This window comes from Oryctolagus cuniculus, chromosome 11 (assembly GCF_051225735.1).
Source record: "Oryctolagus cuniculus isolate XC-2025 breed Fujian yellow rabbit chromosome 11, ASM5122573v1, whole genome shotgun sequence".
Lineage (NCBI taxonomy): Eukaryota > Metazoa > Chordata > Mammalia > Lagomorpha > Leporidae > Oryctolagus > Oryctolagus cuniculus.
Window position 1 is genome coordinate 118,967,632 of NC_142877.1, and position 15,371 is coordinate 118,983,002.

At 61.9% G+C, this 15,371-nt stretch overlaps 1 protein-coding gene across 10 annotated transcripts in view; it reads right to left on the reverse strand.

Moving 5' to 3' along the window:
* The window catches only part of SCUBE1 (signal peptide, CUB domain and EGF like domain containing 1), a 116,187-nt gene that overhangs the window by 61,958 nt on the left and 38,858 nt on the right, over positions 1-15,371 (reverse strand). For 9 of the 10 annotated variants that reach the window (XM_089307686.1, XM_089307691.1, XM_089307687.1 and 6 more), the window contains one exon: positions 10,893-11,027. In XM_089307686.1, coding sequence (XP_089163812.1) covers positions 10,893-11,027 — 135 coding nt within the window. Of the gene's footprint in view, positions 1-10,892; positions 11,028-15,371 lie in introns of those variants that run through there. The other variant, XM_089307694.1, reaches the window with a different exon arrangement.

Genomic DNA, 15,371 nt, shown 5'->3' on the forward strand with positions numbered 1-15,371 from the left:
TTCTCTCTCTTCCTCTCTCTAACTCTGTGAGGAGGAAGCTGGAGCCCTTGGGATAGCTGGGGCAGGCCCTGGAAAGGCCAGAGGCCACAGGCCATGGCCTGAGGGCGGTAGCTGCTGCCCAACTTGGCAGAGAGCAGGACAGAGAGGCGGGAGCTCCCTGTGTCCCGGGGCTCGGGCTGGGGAGACCCTGCGGCTACCCTTCCATCCGTCTGTCAGCTCAGTGCCCTTGTTCTGACGGGCAGTCAGGTCAGCTTCTGCTCTCGGTGGGCAGCTCTCTCTGCTTCTCCCCCGCAGGATGGGCCTAAGAGCAGCACCTCGTCACAGCCTATTCTCGGGGTCTGACGGCTCCTGCCGAAGTCCAGGCACGGAGCTCGGTGCTGCGCAGAGCCAGGTGCTTCGCTAGGGGCAGGTCTTGTACCTGGATCTCACTCCGATCCTCACGACTCTGTAGTGAAACACACTGAGATTTGTCCTATTTTACAAGCAAGAAACTGAGGCCCCAGGACTAGCAGCTGAGAAGGGAGCCAGTGCCGGGCCAGCTACCTCTTTCTTGGTCCCGTCCAAGTGTCCCCGACCCCCAACCCCCGTCCTGCCCCACCACCTGCAGCGTCCATTCCAGGAGACCTGAAGCTCTGTAGCCGGGGAGAACATCCACCGTTCATGTCGTGAAGTCGCTCAGGGGTGCCCCTGGCTCGGGGCCAGGCCAGGAGAAGGGCGTGAAGCCAGTTCACCAGCCAAAGGAGTTGTTTATGGGGTGGGAGGCTCATAAAAAATAATGGGCTGGATTTATTGTCCCCGCCTTGAGGGCCGTTCCGGACCGCACAGGGCCAGCACCGGCCTCCCTCAGCAGCGCTGTAAATCTCCCCGCGACGCCCGAGGGCTGTTCACTCTCCTGCCCACCTGGTCTGCAGCAGGCAGGGGAGTGAGGGAACCTGCAACCCCGCCCGGGCTGCCCCGCATGCCAGCCTGGCTCCCTGGTCCACACCAGGGAGTGGCTGACAGGGGGCAGTCGCTAAGGCTGGGCTGGGACTCCCAGGCACGGCCACGCTGCTCGCCCTCATTTCAAACACAGCAGTCTCAGTCATGCTGACTCAGCACCCACAGCCGGCGATGGAAAGCCCTGGACCAGGGCAGGGCATGCTGGGGCCCCTCAGGCCAATACCTGGCCCATATCTCACATCCCAGGAGCCAACAGGAGCACTGACAGGACCCTGAGCTGTTGTATGTCCGAGGAGAGCCTGGAGGGCCTGCGGATCTCTGGCCACGGCCCGCTATTTGAATCTGGAAGGGAGTGGGGAGGGAGAGAAAGACCGGCTTTGGCACCAGACGGCCAGCCCCGGCCCTGACCACCGGGTGCAGCGTCCCCTCTGCCCTGGAGGAGAGCGCTCATCTGAAGGGCCTCACGGGCTGATCCCGAGCGGCAACCACAGGAAGCTGAGGGGGGCGGGGGGCGGCAAAGCCTGGTGGGCTGTGGGGAGGAAGGCGTCCCGCTGGGCTGCGGGTCAAGGACAGGTACGCAGAACTGAGATGAAAGCAGCCATGTGGGGATGAAGGACCAACTGGGGAACGGCCATGGGGTGACAGGCTGGGGACAAGCATGCGGGTGGGCAGGAAGCGCCCAGGACAAGGCATCAGACGCAGGCTGCCCAGATGTTGCTCCTGGGGGGACAGCCACCAGTTCTTTGCCCTGACCCAGCCCCAGGGGCTTTGCTCCCAAAAATCACCGGTGGCCTTTGCCAAGGAGCCCCCGGGCCAGTCCCGAGGCACTGAGCTTGGAGTGGCGGGTTCAGGTCCCAGGGGCAGGGCGTGCTTGGCCTCCTGCAACGCGTGCGCCTCAGCTCCACCCACGCACACAGGAGCCGCGAGCTGGCTCAAACGAAACGCTTTCCTTCAAGCCCAACATGCGGTGTGCACGTGCTGCTGTCTGAATGCTGTGCTCCTCCAAAATCCGGGTGGAAACTGGATCTCAAAGCAGCAGTGCGGGGTGGGGGGCTTCCGGAGGGGCCCAGGCCAGGCAGGCCCCACCCGCACGGAGGGGATCAGCGTCTTTTACAAGGAGCACTCTTCTCCCGTCTGCCGCTTGAGGCTGTGGCGAAAGGTGCATTCTGGGAAGCGGGGATGGGGCCCACACCAGACACAGAGTCTGCTGGCCCCTTGGTCTTGGGCTTCAGGCCTCCAAACGTGAAAAGGTATTTCTGCTGCTGTTTATAAATCCCCCGCTCTCAGGCACCTGTTCAAGCAGCAAGAACGTGGCCTTCTCTGCCGGGGAGTGGGTCTCAGGACCTCTCGGGGACCTGCAGCCTGTGACGTATCTGCCCAAGCCCTCCACAGTCGGCCTCTCCTGTAGCCCCTGGGTGACGGGAAGTCTAGCAAGAGGGAGGCATCGAGTCCTCCACGGGCGGAGCAGCTGGGCGCGTGGCCGGTGAAGTTGGAACAGACGGCAGGCGGAGCCCAGCTGCCCCCAACCCTAAAACACCTGCAGGAGAGCCCACCTCCAACAGCACCCAAGGCGCTGACCACAGAGAAGCCCTGATTCCTGGGGCCAGGCCTGGCAAGCCCGGAGGAGAGGTAGGTTGGCACCCAAGTTCAGCAGGGGCCCTGCCAGGGCACCAGGAAACAGGCAGCCAAGAGGGCAGAACAGGGCCTGGCATTTTCAGAGGGACAAGAGGGAGCCCACACACCTGTACAAGGCCTGAGGAGCCAGAACACCAGGGCTTCCATGCCGCAAAAAGAACTAAGCCTCACCTTGTTCACGACAGACAAACACGGCACCTAGCGAGAAGGTGGCAGGCCTCTGCTGGTCATTAGTCACCTCCCTCACTGTCCTCCTGTCACCTCCTCACTGTCCTCCTGTCACATCCTCACTGTCCTGTCACATCCTCACTGTCCTGTCTCCTCCCTCACTGTCCTCCTGCCACCTCCTCACTATCCTGTCACCTCCCTCAGTGTCCTCCTGTCACCTCCCTCAGTGTCCTCCTGTCACCTACCTGTCATGTCAACTCCCTCACTGTCCTGTCACCACCTCACTGTCCTCCTGTCACCTCCCTCAGTGTCCTCCTGTCACCTCCCTCAGTGTCCTGTCACCTCCTCACTGTCCTCCTGTCACCTCCTCACTGTCCTGTCACCTCCTCACTGTCCTCCTGTCATCTCCTCACTATCCTGTCACATCCTCACTGTCCTCCTGTCTCCTCCCTGACTGTCCTGCCACCTCCTCACTGTCCTCCTGTCACCTCCTCACTGTCCTCCTGTCACCTCCCTCACTGTCCTCCTGTCACCTCCCTCACTGTCCTGTCAACTCCCTCACTGTCCTGTCACCACCTCACTGTCCTCCTGTCACCTCCCTCAGTGTCCTCCTGTCACCTCCTCACTGTCCTGTCACCTCCTCACTGTCCTCCTGTCATCTCCCTCAGTGTCCTCCTGTCCCCTCCCTCAGTGTCCTGTCACCTCCCTCACTGTCCTCCTGTCACCTCCTCACTGTCCTCCTGTCACCTCCCTCACTGTCCTGTCACCTCCCTCAGTGTCCCCCTGTCACCTCCATCACTGTCTTCCTGTCACCTCTCTCAGTGTCCTCCTGTCACCTCCTCTGTCCTGTCACCTCCTCACTGTCCTCTTGTCTACTCCTCACTGTCCTGTCACCTCCTCACTGTCCTCCTGTCACCTCCTCACTGCCCTCCTGTCACCTCCCTCACTGCCCTCCTGTCACCTCCCTCACTGTCCTGTTACCTCTGTCCTCTCCCTCCAGGTGTCACTCTCCTGTCCCCTCCCCCCAGATGTCAGTTCTCTTTCACCTTTCCTTCAGGTGTCACCCTGCTGTCCCCCTCCCCTGCTCCGCCCTGCTGCCACCCCTGATGCCCCCGTGGGAATTCCAGACCCTCTCAGCCGCCAGTCCTCCCGGGGTTCCCCGCCAGGTGAGCAAGGCCATCCTGAAGCCATGATCAAAGTCCTGCTTGCAACTGACAAGGCGCTGCTTCCCCCTGCAGCAAATCCCACATTCCCGTCACAGGAAGTCCCGTTTCTCCCTCCCACCAGCCCGTAGCTGGCTTCAGGCTCTGGTGCGCGTTCTTCAGGAGGGAACGGAGCAGCTGAACTCTCACCCTTGGCCCACCGGAACCACGCTGACGTCTTAGATGGGACAGAACTCTGGCCATGTGAAGGCCAGGCTGGCTGCATGAAGGACCCTGGAGCTGCCGGACGACGGCCAGGGAGTGAAACAGCAGGGTGCTGGCTGGGTGGTCTGAGTCAGGGCTAAGAGTAACTATACAAGAGTGCCGGGCACGTCCAGGGGCTCCCATCCCCTAGGAGGCTGCCTGGTGCACGGAAATGCACACACATCACCTCCCGGCCCTGCAGCCTGGGAGCCACAGAGTCCGCCCTCTGTCTTATGTTCTGGGGGTCAGGTGGCATCTGCCCGACACCATCCTGGAAAAGCAGGGAGGCCGGCGTGTGCTGGCCTCACCCCTCTCTCCTTGGCTTCTGATCCTGCTTCCAGGTCGGCCTCAGGTCTACTGCTTTCAACCCACGTCTGGACCCAGACGCCTTGGCCACACTCTTGCCCTCACCTTCCCACAGCAAACCCTTGCCGACGTCCCATCTCCTCAGTCCTGCCCCAGGTCACGCCGGCCCTCTGCCCGCTGACCGCCTGCCCTCTGTCCGCCAGTCGGTCACCTCAGAGGTCACCTGCTAGGCTCCTAGCACCGAGGCCTTGAACAGCCCACTGGCTGAGCCCCTGGGCCCTGCTCTTCAGGGCTATGCTGACCACTCAGCACGCTACACCCAGGCCCAGGCAGCTTTGGGTGCCACAGCCCCGTGCAGGCCGACCGCTCATCGGGCAAGGAGGCCTCTCTTCTCAGAACTCCATTTCCACACCTGAGAAAAACAAGAGGCAAAGCAGAGGGTAGCGTGCTCCCTTCAAGCACTGGGAAGGGGCAGTGGGAGCTGGCTTAGGAATGCAGAGCCCGCATTCCCTATTAACGCCCTGGTGAGGCCCTGTGCAGGCCCACGCCAGGTTCCAGCTTTCTGTGGTGTGCACACTGGGAGGCAGCAGCTGATGACCCAAGTACTTGAGTCTCTGCCACCCACATGGGGAGACCTCCATGGAGCTCTGGGCTCCTGGCTTCAGTCTGGCCCAGTCCTGGCCATTGTTGGCATCTGGGGAGTGAACCAGCAGATGGGAGCTGTCTCTGCCTCTCTCTCAAATAAGAATAAAAAAATAAACACTGAGAGAAAAGTATGAAGGTGCTTGTGATCTGAACTCATGGCCCCTGGTTTCAGTCCTAGCACTACTCCTGGGAGCCACAGTGTCTGGGTATAGTATCTGCCTCCGAGCTTCTGACACACACCCACAGCACAGGGTAGTGGTATCCACCTCACAAGGTTCAAGGACTAAATGAAACATCACTAAGGAGACCAGATAGCTCAGTTTGCCTGGGACGGTCCACACCTGCTGGTCTGGCATAATAATAATAATGTTTCCTTTTACCTTCAAAAGTGCATTAATGTGGGCATTAGACGGCACAGCCCACTTAGTTAAGTCAGGTAATGCGCCTGTAACACTGCTTGGCAAAGAGTATTTAGCTGTTCAGTTACACTTCACGGCGCGAAGTCCTGACTGTGACCCACATGTAGTAGGACAGCAGAAAGCCACAAGGACACCTGTACCGACAGCAGTTCCTGGTGCTCACACTGCATTCTGACCACATCAGATGTCACCACCGAGGGCGCATGGCATGGCGCCAGGCCAGGACAGAGCTGGGCGCCAGGAAGACGACGCAGGTCTCCCACGTGGGCGGCGGAGGCCCAGGCACTTGAGCCATCACCTGCTGCTCCCCAGTATCTGCGCTAGCAGGAAGCTAGGGTCAGGAGCCGGCGCTGGGCACTGAATCCTGGCAGTCCGGCCTGCGCACGGACACCTCAACCACTGGCCACAGGCCCAGCCTTGGGCTTCTACTATGCTTGCAGCTTCTCATGAATACTTACTTTACAGTAAAAGATTTTAAAAAATCCCATTGCTTTGCCTCCAGTTGTACTCAGGGATCTATCACTACAAACTTGGGTGAGGAGAACAGGGCGCCAACATCCTCCATGCATGGGTTCAATACAGAAGATACCTGAGTCTAGTTTAACCAGCACATTGTTGCAGAACCCAGTCAGCACTCTGCCGGAATCAGTGAATCTAAGAATTCACAAGGAGGCAGACAGCAGTTCCAAAGCCCCCGCGCTCCGCCAACAGGCAGACGTCCTGCGTCTGTAGCCTGGTGCGCAGACAGGAGGCCACGGCTGCCACGCTTCAAAGCAAGACCCACTAGAAGACAGTGGCGCCCAGCGGTAACAGCGGCATCCAAAGAGAAGCCTCGCCTCACTTTCTTCCCGCAGGCCTGAGGACGTTCAGTGTGGGGACGGAGGTTAACGCCTGTTTTCTGGCCCTAAGAAGGGAGGCTGTCTCCAAGATGAGCCTGTGAGAATGGCCAAGTGTAGGAGAGAAGACGCCAAGCAAGCGCGAGCTGCTCCCTTGAAGAAGAGAGGGAGGCGTGTGAGACGTTCTGGGAGGTTGCCACCACAAAATGGCTTTAGAACCCCTGGGGCTTAAAGGGGCACATTTTGGGAGCTGGCGCTGTGGCACACCAGGTTAAAGCCCTGGCCTGTAGTGCCGGCATCCCATATGGGCACCGGTTCAAGTCCTGGCTGCTCCAGTTCCGTCAGCTTCCTGCTAATGCTGCCTGGGAAAGCAGCAGAGGATGGCCCAAGTGCTTGGGCCCCTGCACCCACGTGGGAGACCTGGAAGAAGTTCCTGGCTCCTGGCTTCAGATTGGCTCAGCTCCACCTGTTGCAACCATTTGGCAAATGAACCAGCAGAAGAAGATCTCTCTCTGTCTCTACCTCTCTATCTCTGTCTCTCAAATAAATAAAATAATTTTTTGGAAAAAAAAAAAAGAGGCCCACTTGGTGCTGGAGCTGCGGGTGGCGCCAGCTGAGACCCCAGGCATCTCTGCGGTAGCCCAGGCCCTCCCAGGTCTCACCAAGCCTGGCCAGATCCTGAGAGGGGTTCTGGAACCTTCTGCACTGTCTGCCCTCTGTAGGTGGGCAGTCAGGAGCCAAGGCCCTGGGACCAGACTGGCAGAGCACCGGTAGTGCCAAGCCCCTGGCAACCTTGTGCAAGACCCCTGCCCTCACAGTGCCTTGGTTTCCTGGTCTGGAACCTGGGGTCCTGCGTGGCCAGGGGCAGCAGCAGGCCTGCAGTGAGCGGGCACTGCAGACAGCTCTGGCCACCACCATCCACACAAGAGGACTTGCTCGGGAAGCGAAGCTGTCCTATTCTTGTCCCCTACCACTGACTGGATGGGGCCAGTGTCCTTCTTATGCCAAGTCTGCAGCTTTGCAGACACGCGGCCTTGAGTCCCACGAGGAACGTCCATAGGTGGAGAGCAGAACACATTTAAAGAAACTGGGAGGAGCACTTGCTGGAGGTGAAATGCACTTGGGTCGGCTGCTGGCCCCTGCTGGGGACCTCCCACAGCAGGAGGCCCCGGGTGCACAGCAGGCCTCTGGGCTGTGTGGCCACATTTCTTCCCAGCAGGGCCCTCAGAGGCAGCCTGCGTATCCCCTTCCCCCAACCCCGGGCCCACCCAGAGTGCACTGACTGCCGGCACGCGCTGGCCAAGCCGGACCACACAGCCCCAGGATGGGCGAGCTGAGCACCACTCCTGCACTCCACACCAGTGCCGGGCCACTCTGGCCCTGCGTGTTGAAGCCACGCCCCCGGCCCTGCCCGGCCCTGCCCGGCCCTGCCTTCCTCTCATTCTCCTTCCATCCGTCCTTTCCAGAGCAGAGTCCCGGTGACCGCTGTCCCCGGGCCTGGGGAGGCTGCTCTCGGGAGCTGTGGCCAGCAGCACAGAGGCCGCCCCAGAGCACAGGGCGGGCAGAGCCCGACGCTTCTCCCAGAGGGCTCAGCTCAGGACAGCCGTGCAGCAGAGGCCTCGGGGGTGGGAGCCCAGGCAGGAGCAGGTGGGGCGGGTGCCCCAGGCCTGGGAGCGGCATGAGTGACAGGACCTCGCCACCCTCTTCGTGTCTCAACCCTTGATTGCCGCAGCGTGGGCCTGGCACCCCACGCAGTCTCTGCAGGAGGACCGGGTGGCTGGTACCCTGGGGACAGCCCTAGGGCTAGACAGTGGTGAGCGCTCTGAGCTGAGCCTGATGCTCGCGGGACCCCGGCTGTCAGCCCGGGTCACCCTGTGCACAGCCCTGGACCACCACCCAACCTGTTCCTCAAGGTCGGGACCCACAGCCCCTGCGCCTCTCTGCGAGGTGGGCCACTCCCCCGGGTGGTAGCACGTGTGGTCTCCTCTCGCTGCTGAGGGCAGAACGCAGCGGCCACCTGGGGAGGGTGGCCTCCTGCGCCCCCTCCCACGCGGTGCCCAGGACCAGCGTGGACATGCACGGCCCGGCAGCCACCAGCGGCGGCCAGGACCAGCATGGACACGCACGGCCCGGCAGCCACCAGCGGCGCCCAGGACCAGCGTGGACACGCATGGCCCGGCAGCCACCAGCGGTGCCCAGGACCAGCGTGGACACGCAGCAATCCTTCCCAGCCTGCGAGGACACACCAGCGATGGCTCTGCCAGCAAAGGAAACCAAAGCCCCAGATGCCCACGGTATCTTTCTCCAGCTCATGAGTATGCAGCAACTCCTAATCCTTACTCGGCACGCAATCCCCTTCCTAGGTGGACCCCCCCAACCAGGAAGCACCGGCACACAAAGAATGAACGCGCAGGCACGCGGCCAGCCACGCCAAGGCCTCTCAGTGCCCTGTCCACTTCCTCATGGACTCTCACTGCGGAAAAGGGCGCCGGGGGCAGTACTTTCCAGCAGCACAACACGACGTGAAGACAAGAACAAGGAGGGGTGAGGGAAGGCGCGTGGACTGCCGGGCACAGGGCGGTGTGGCTGGGCTGGGTGGCCCAGGGGTGAACGGGAGGCGAGTGTGGGCTGTCGCGGTGCCAGGACGCTGCTGGGGAGCACTGAGCAGAGGGAGACTGGCCATAGCCCAGCGCCTCTGCTCTGGGCCCCTCCCGGCACGGACACAGACGCAGCCTGGCTGGGTCCCTAGGGCACAGCACAGTTCTGAAGCCCCAGACACTGCAGACGGTCTCCACCCCAGCGCACGTGACTGCTTCAAGCCACTGCCCCACAATGGACCTGTCCCTCGACAGGAGGTGCCTGGGTCCTTTCACAACCAAGAGAGCCGAAGAGGCCAGAGTGGCAGCGTGGAAGTCGCATGGAGAGCTGGCGCTGGGAGCCTAAGACTCGCAGCCGCAGCCCGGGCCAGACTCGCACGCCTTGCCGGGGCTGGGGCTGGTGCCTGGGAAGCAAGGCCACTCGGGAGGGCAGAGTCCCGTGGCCTTGCTTCCGGGCCGGGAGCCTGCACTGACCCTGGCGGACCCCTTGAATGCGTCTGGGTCCACCTAATGAACACCAGTCCCTGCCCTCCGCCCTTCAGGAGGCGGCTCCAGGAGTGGGGCGGCATTTCCCTAGTGGGGAGGGGACGTGAGGAGCCTAGTCTGGGGAAAGCCCTGTGCAGCAGGCACCCCGGCCACGCCCTCCGCTCCCCATGAACCCGCATCTGTCCCCTTGGTGGGCTCACCGGACCCACTGATGGGGTCTGCCTCCATCTTGAGCAGCGTGACCTCACGGACCACGGCTGGCAAGTCTGGCTGAGCCACCTCGCGGGGGGCAGTGGGAGGCCGGACCACGTGACTACAGCTCGGCCGCCCTGTCCTCCAGGGGACGCGGCAGGCCAGGGACTCACAGGCCCAGCTTGCCTTTGCAGAGACCACCAGCACATACGTCGGGGCTCCACGGACTGTTGCAGCAGTTCTGCTCCCTCACACGGGCTTCGGAACCAGGCCCCGCCTGCAGCCTGCAGCTGGCTCCTGCCGACACCACCTGACACCTGGGGGCTCCGCCAGCCCCTGCCCCCCCTGCCGGAGCAATGCAGCTGCCGGAGACACGGCCCTCCAGGCAGCGAAGCTGGGCTCCCAGGGGTCCTGCTGACCCCGCCTCCTCGGGCCGCGTGCCCAGGGGCCTCTCCCTGCCCGCCCCCAGCCTCCGTGAACCTGTCTGTCCACCAGTCTGGCCTTCGCCTTTGTATCTCCCCCTTGAGCGCTCAGGACGGCCAGGCCACAGGGGCCTCGGCTGCTGAGACCCGGGAACCCGCCATCATCTATAGCAAGAGCGGCCCTCTGCCTCGGCGGTGCGGTGCCCTCTGCGAGGGAGCCTCCCTCCTCCAAGCACAGGCCCCCAACCCCTAGCCCTGTCCCCGCTCACAGCCCTGCGACGCAGGACCCTCCTCCAGGATCTGGCTGGCAGTGCTCCACACACAAAGTGCCTTCGCCTGCTGGGCTTGGCTGGAGGTCAGCCTGCCCCGTCTGGTCTGTCCTGGGACCACCCTCGTGCTCCAGCTGGCCCGACGCGGCCTGGGTCCCCAGCTCCTCCCCAGGCCAGCCTGCCACCCCCAAGGCCTCCAGGGGGCAGCAGGCTCCTGGCCACAGGATCCCAGGATGACTGGTGACGCGGTAACCACACAGTCTGGGATGAGCTCAAGTGCGCGACCAAGGGGACTGTGGAAAAGGGGCCCCGATGCTGCCTGAGCGCGGCCAGCTCCCTACCCAGAGCGGTCATCCTGCGCCCTGTGGCTCTGCTTCCGCTCTCCCGTAAGCACCGACAGCCCAGGTGAGGCAGGGCGAGGGAGGGCTGCGAGACCTCCCTGTAGAACACCAGAAGAAAGAAGCCATTCAGGCCACACCAGAGCCCCTGCCTTGACCCCAGGGCGCCAGAATCAACGCGCGAGGCCCCAGGGCTGTGTGCCTGGACGGGGCCCGGCCCACGGCCGTACTCACCATTGGAGCGGTGGATGCAGGTGTGCTGGTTGTCACTGAGGAAAAACCCACTGTGGCACTGGCACTCGTAGCTGCCCATGGCATTGACGCAGATCTGCTGGCAGCCTCCATTGTTGTCCTGGCACTCGTCCACGTCTGTGGGAGGAAAGAAAGGAGGGCAGTCACACCTGACCGGGAGGACGCAGACAGCCATTCCCCTAGGTGCACCAGAGACCACACAGAGAGAGCCACAGTGCTCCCTACAGGGGTACTCACAGTGCTGTGCACAATGCTCCCTCCAGGGCTGCTCCACAATGCTGTGCAGAGTGCTCCCTACAGGGGTACTCACAGTGCTGTGCACAGTGCTCCCTCCAGGGCTGCTCCATGGTGCTGTGCACAATGCTCCCTACAGTAGTGCTCCACAGTGCTGTGCAGAATGCTCCCCTACAGGGAGGGGTGCTCCACAGTGCTGTGCAGAGTGCTCCCTACAGGGGTACTCACAGTGCTGTGCACAGTGCTCCCTACAGGGCTGCCCCACAATGCTTCACACAGTGCTCCCTCCAGGGCTGCTCCCCTGTGCTGTGCACAGTGCTGCACAGTGCTCCCTCCAGGGCTGCTCCCCTGTGCTGTGCACAGTGCTGCACAGTGCTCCCTCCAGGGCTGCTCCTCTGTGCTGTGCACAGTGCTCCCTACAGTAGTGCTCCACAGTGCTGGAGCACTCTGCAGGGAGGGCTGCTCCATGGTGCTGTGCACAATGTTCCACAGTGCTGTGCAGAATACTCCCTACATGAGTGCTCCACAGTGCTGTGCAGAGTGCTCCCTACAGGGGTACTCACAGTGCTGTGCACAGTGCTCCCTACAGTAGTGCTCCACAGTGCTCCCTCCAGGGCTGCTCCATGGTGCTGTGTACAGTGCTCCACAGTGCTGCAGAGTGCTCCCCTGCAGGGAGGGCTGCTCCACGGTGCTCTGCACAGACGTGCTCTGGGGGTGCTCCCTAGTGGGTGCCCTGGGTGACCTATGGAGGCCGAGCCCTCATGGTTGGGATGCTGCTGCCCCTGACTCAGCGCTTCCTGTGTGACCAGCACAGTTGTCAGCATCTTTTCTTTTTTTTAATATTTATTGATTTGTAAGTAAGAGTTATAGGGAAACAAAGGAGAGAGAGAGATCTATCTATCTATCTATCTATCTATCTATCTATCTATCTATCTATCTTCCCGCTGGGTCACTCCTCAAATGGCTGTAAACTGGGGCTGGGCCAGGCCGAAGCCAGGAGCCAGGAGCCGGGAGCTTCTTCGGGTCTCCCGTGCGGGTGCAGGGCCCAAGGATTCTGGCCACCCTCCACTGCTCTCCCAGGCCACAGCAGGGAGCTGGATGGGAAACAGAGCAGTTGGGACGCGAAGCAGCGCCTACATGGGATGCTGGCACTGCAGATGGTGGCTAAACCCGCTGCAGCACAGCACCAGCCCCGTGAACACCTTCTTGAATCAGCAAGCCTCCTGGTCAACCCCAGGAAAAACCCCCACTTTACAGGAGAAACAGAACAGAAGCAAAGTGAGCTTCCCAAGGCCCCACAGGCAGGGAGTGGCCGAGGCAGCACTCAGACCTGGGCTCTCAGTGGACCGTGCAGCGTGAGGCTTGTCCCCTGTCACACACAGCCTCCCCACCCAGGCCCCAGAGAGCCTCAGTCTTCAGTGGCACCTCGGGTTCACAGCCAGCGGCACAAGCCCCTGGAGCCAGGGTGTCCGCGGCACCCTGAGGCCCTGGGCCCCTCAGATTGGCTTCAGAAGTCCCGAGAGTGGGGGGGGGGGGTCCTGCAAAGGCCCTGACCTCTGGCTGCCAGGAGTGCAGGGAGGCTGCCAAGCCGTCTTTCCCACTCTCCGGGAGACAGACCCCAGGGCCCACACGCACTTCTGACCAGAGGCCGCTGGCACAAAGGGTGTTATTGGCTGAAAAGAGTCTTTATGGAGTTCTGGTCTTGAACAGAACAGCATGTTTCAATTACCAGAGTCATAACCCCTACTCTGTCAGTTTGTTTAATGAAAGAAGGGCTTCTTAAACCCTAATGTTCCATGTCTGTATTGTCATTTTAATAGGCAAATATACGAAACCACAAAGGCGACGTGGGCTACTGGCTGCTCCTAGCCAGTCCTCCGGCCCCAGCACGCACACGCACACTCGCACGGGCACGGCACACACAGGCACTCTTTAAGCAGTTCTGTTTTCCACAGATCTCTCTCACTGTTGGGACGAAAAGGATGGAAAAGGTGAGGCAGGCGGTGACCTGCACTGACCTGGAGACGAGTCCGCTCTGGGGCAAGTTCAGCTGGCGCTACCGAGGCCGGCGGACAGCAGGCCACTTTACCACCCAAGAGACGGGCGGCTGCCTTTGAGGCCAGCTGTGAGGAGGAGGGTCATTACTCTCCAGCAAGCTCAAATGTCAGCCGTGTGGCAGCCAGAGGAGGAAGTGCCGCTCAGGGCCCCCAGGGGTTACGGCTCCAGGCAAAGGTGGCCGCGTGATCGGACCGCAGGCCTGGGAGGCCGGCCCCCGGAGCACGGGACAGACGGGGATGAATCGGGACACCTGCCCCTGCTCAGCGACATCTTGCCCACGGCTCCCTGGAGGCCCAGTGCCAACGTCAGCCCTGCTGGGGGCAGCCCCGAGGCACAGCGAGTGTCTGCCCTGGGGGTCTGCCTGGGATCCCAAACAGCTCTCAGCAGGGCGCCTCGTCCTCCTTCGACCCTGTCGGCAATCTGGGTGCTGGGCTGTGTGACTGACTCCATGTCATCTGTGAGGACCCGGAGTGAGGCACAGGGACCTGAGGAACCTGAGCAAAATCACAAGCAGGCCAGAGCGAAAGCAGGGCCCCCACCAGGGCTCGGCTCCAGAGCACGTCTTGTTCCGAGCTGGCTGAGCCAGCAAACGTGCCCAGGCTAATATGAAGGTGCCGACGCTGTGGCGCAGTGGGTTAAGCTGCAGCCTGCAGGGCCCTCATCCCATATGGGTGCCGGTTTGTGTCCCGGCTGCTTCACTTCTGATCCAGCTCCCTGCTAACGCACCTGGGAAAGTCACAGAAGATGGCCCAAGTCCCTGGAACCCTGCACCCATGTGGGAGACGCAGAAGCAGCTGTGGCTCCTGGCTTCGGCTTGGCCTAGCCCTGCTTGTTGCGGCCATTTGGGGAGTGAGCCAGCAGATGGAAGACCTTTTTCTCTCTCTGTGTGTAACTGTGCCTTTCAAATAAATACATCTTAAAAAAAAAAAATACCATGAAGCAGAGGCTAGTCCTACCCCGGGCTGGTGTCTGGGGTCAACGTGGGCCCACTTTCGTGGGTCCCTGATGCTTGCCCCGGCATCGCCATAGTGAGTCCTCTGGTCCGACAGGACCCATGGAGGCACCTATGCCAGTTCCGTGGCACAGCCTCACGATGAGCCCTGAATGCAGGCGGCTGTGCCTGGGGCTCCGTCAGACCCCTCCTGGCACAGCGGTTGCCTTTCTTCCTGTTCCGGAGTCTACGCTTGCAGCTTGGCTTCCCCAGCCCCAGTGAAGGTTCAGTCGCAAGCAAACAAAACAGGCCCTCAAGTGCTCAATTCCCGGGGCAGAAGCACGACCTGGTCCCTGACAAGAACAAGCTCCCTGGTGCCACCCATCTGCAGCCATCTGGCCTGGCCCAGCCCTGCACCTCGCTGAGAGCAAGGCCCTCAGGCCCGGGCAGGGTGGCTAGGCCTTGGACAGGGCTGTTTACACCAGCACGGAACAATGCCTCGCCAATACTGATGAATAATTGGAAACAAATGCGAGGCCATGTAAACATTTCTTTCCCCGACTCCCAAATGATAAAGCCCCAAGATTAAGCAGGCGGGAAGAGGGGGCTGCCCCTCTGCACCCTCTTCCCACTGTGGCCCAAACACAAGCTTCACCCCTGCCCTGAGCAGAGCAGCACATCAGGGCTGCCAAGTCCCCCAACTTCCCCAGCGGCCGAATGAAGGGCCTGCGGCTCCAGGAGTACCCCCAGGCCCTGGAGGTCGGCAAAGTGACCACCTGGGGCAGCTGGGCCATGGATGGTCTTCCCAGGCCCAGGACAGACTGGGCCCTGCGGGAGGCCCCTGCCAGGCCTGGCACCAGCTCTACGGGAACTAGCCCCTCGGACAGGGCCGAGCCCAGGACAGGGCCGAGCCCAGCACACTCTGCACACGGGGCCCCTGCCTCCCCGGCACTCTGGTACGAGGTGCGCGCTCACGGCGGAAGGGAGCCAGGCTCAGAGGTCTGCCTCTGCCCTCAGGAAGCACTCTCAGGGCGTCAGGAACTGCAGACTGTGTCCTCCAGGAAGCCTCCGAGAGTGCTCATGGCATAAGCAGGCCACCTTCTTCTCCGCCCATGGAGCAGTGGGCCCGTGCAGCTCGGGCCTGGAGGGAAGCCCCTTCACGTGCACCCCGGGGGTGAGCACCTGGCTGGCTTCCTCTCAGCACAGTAACACCTCCTGCCAGCCAGGCCCCATCAACC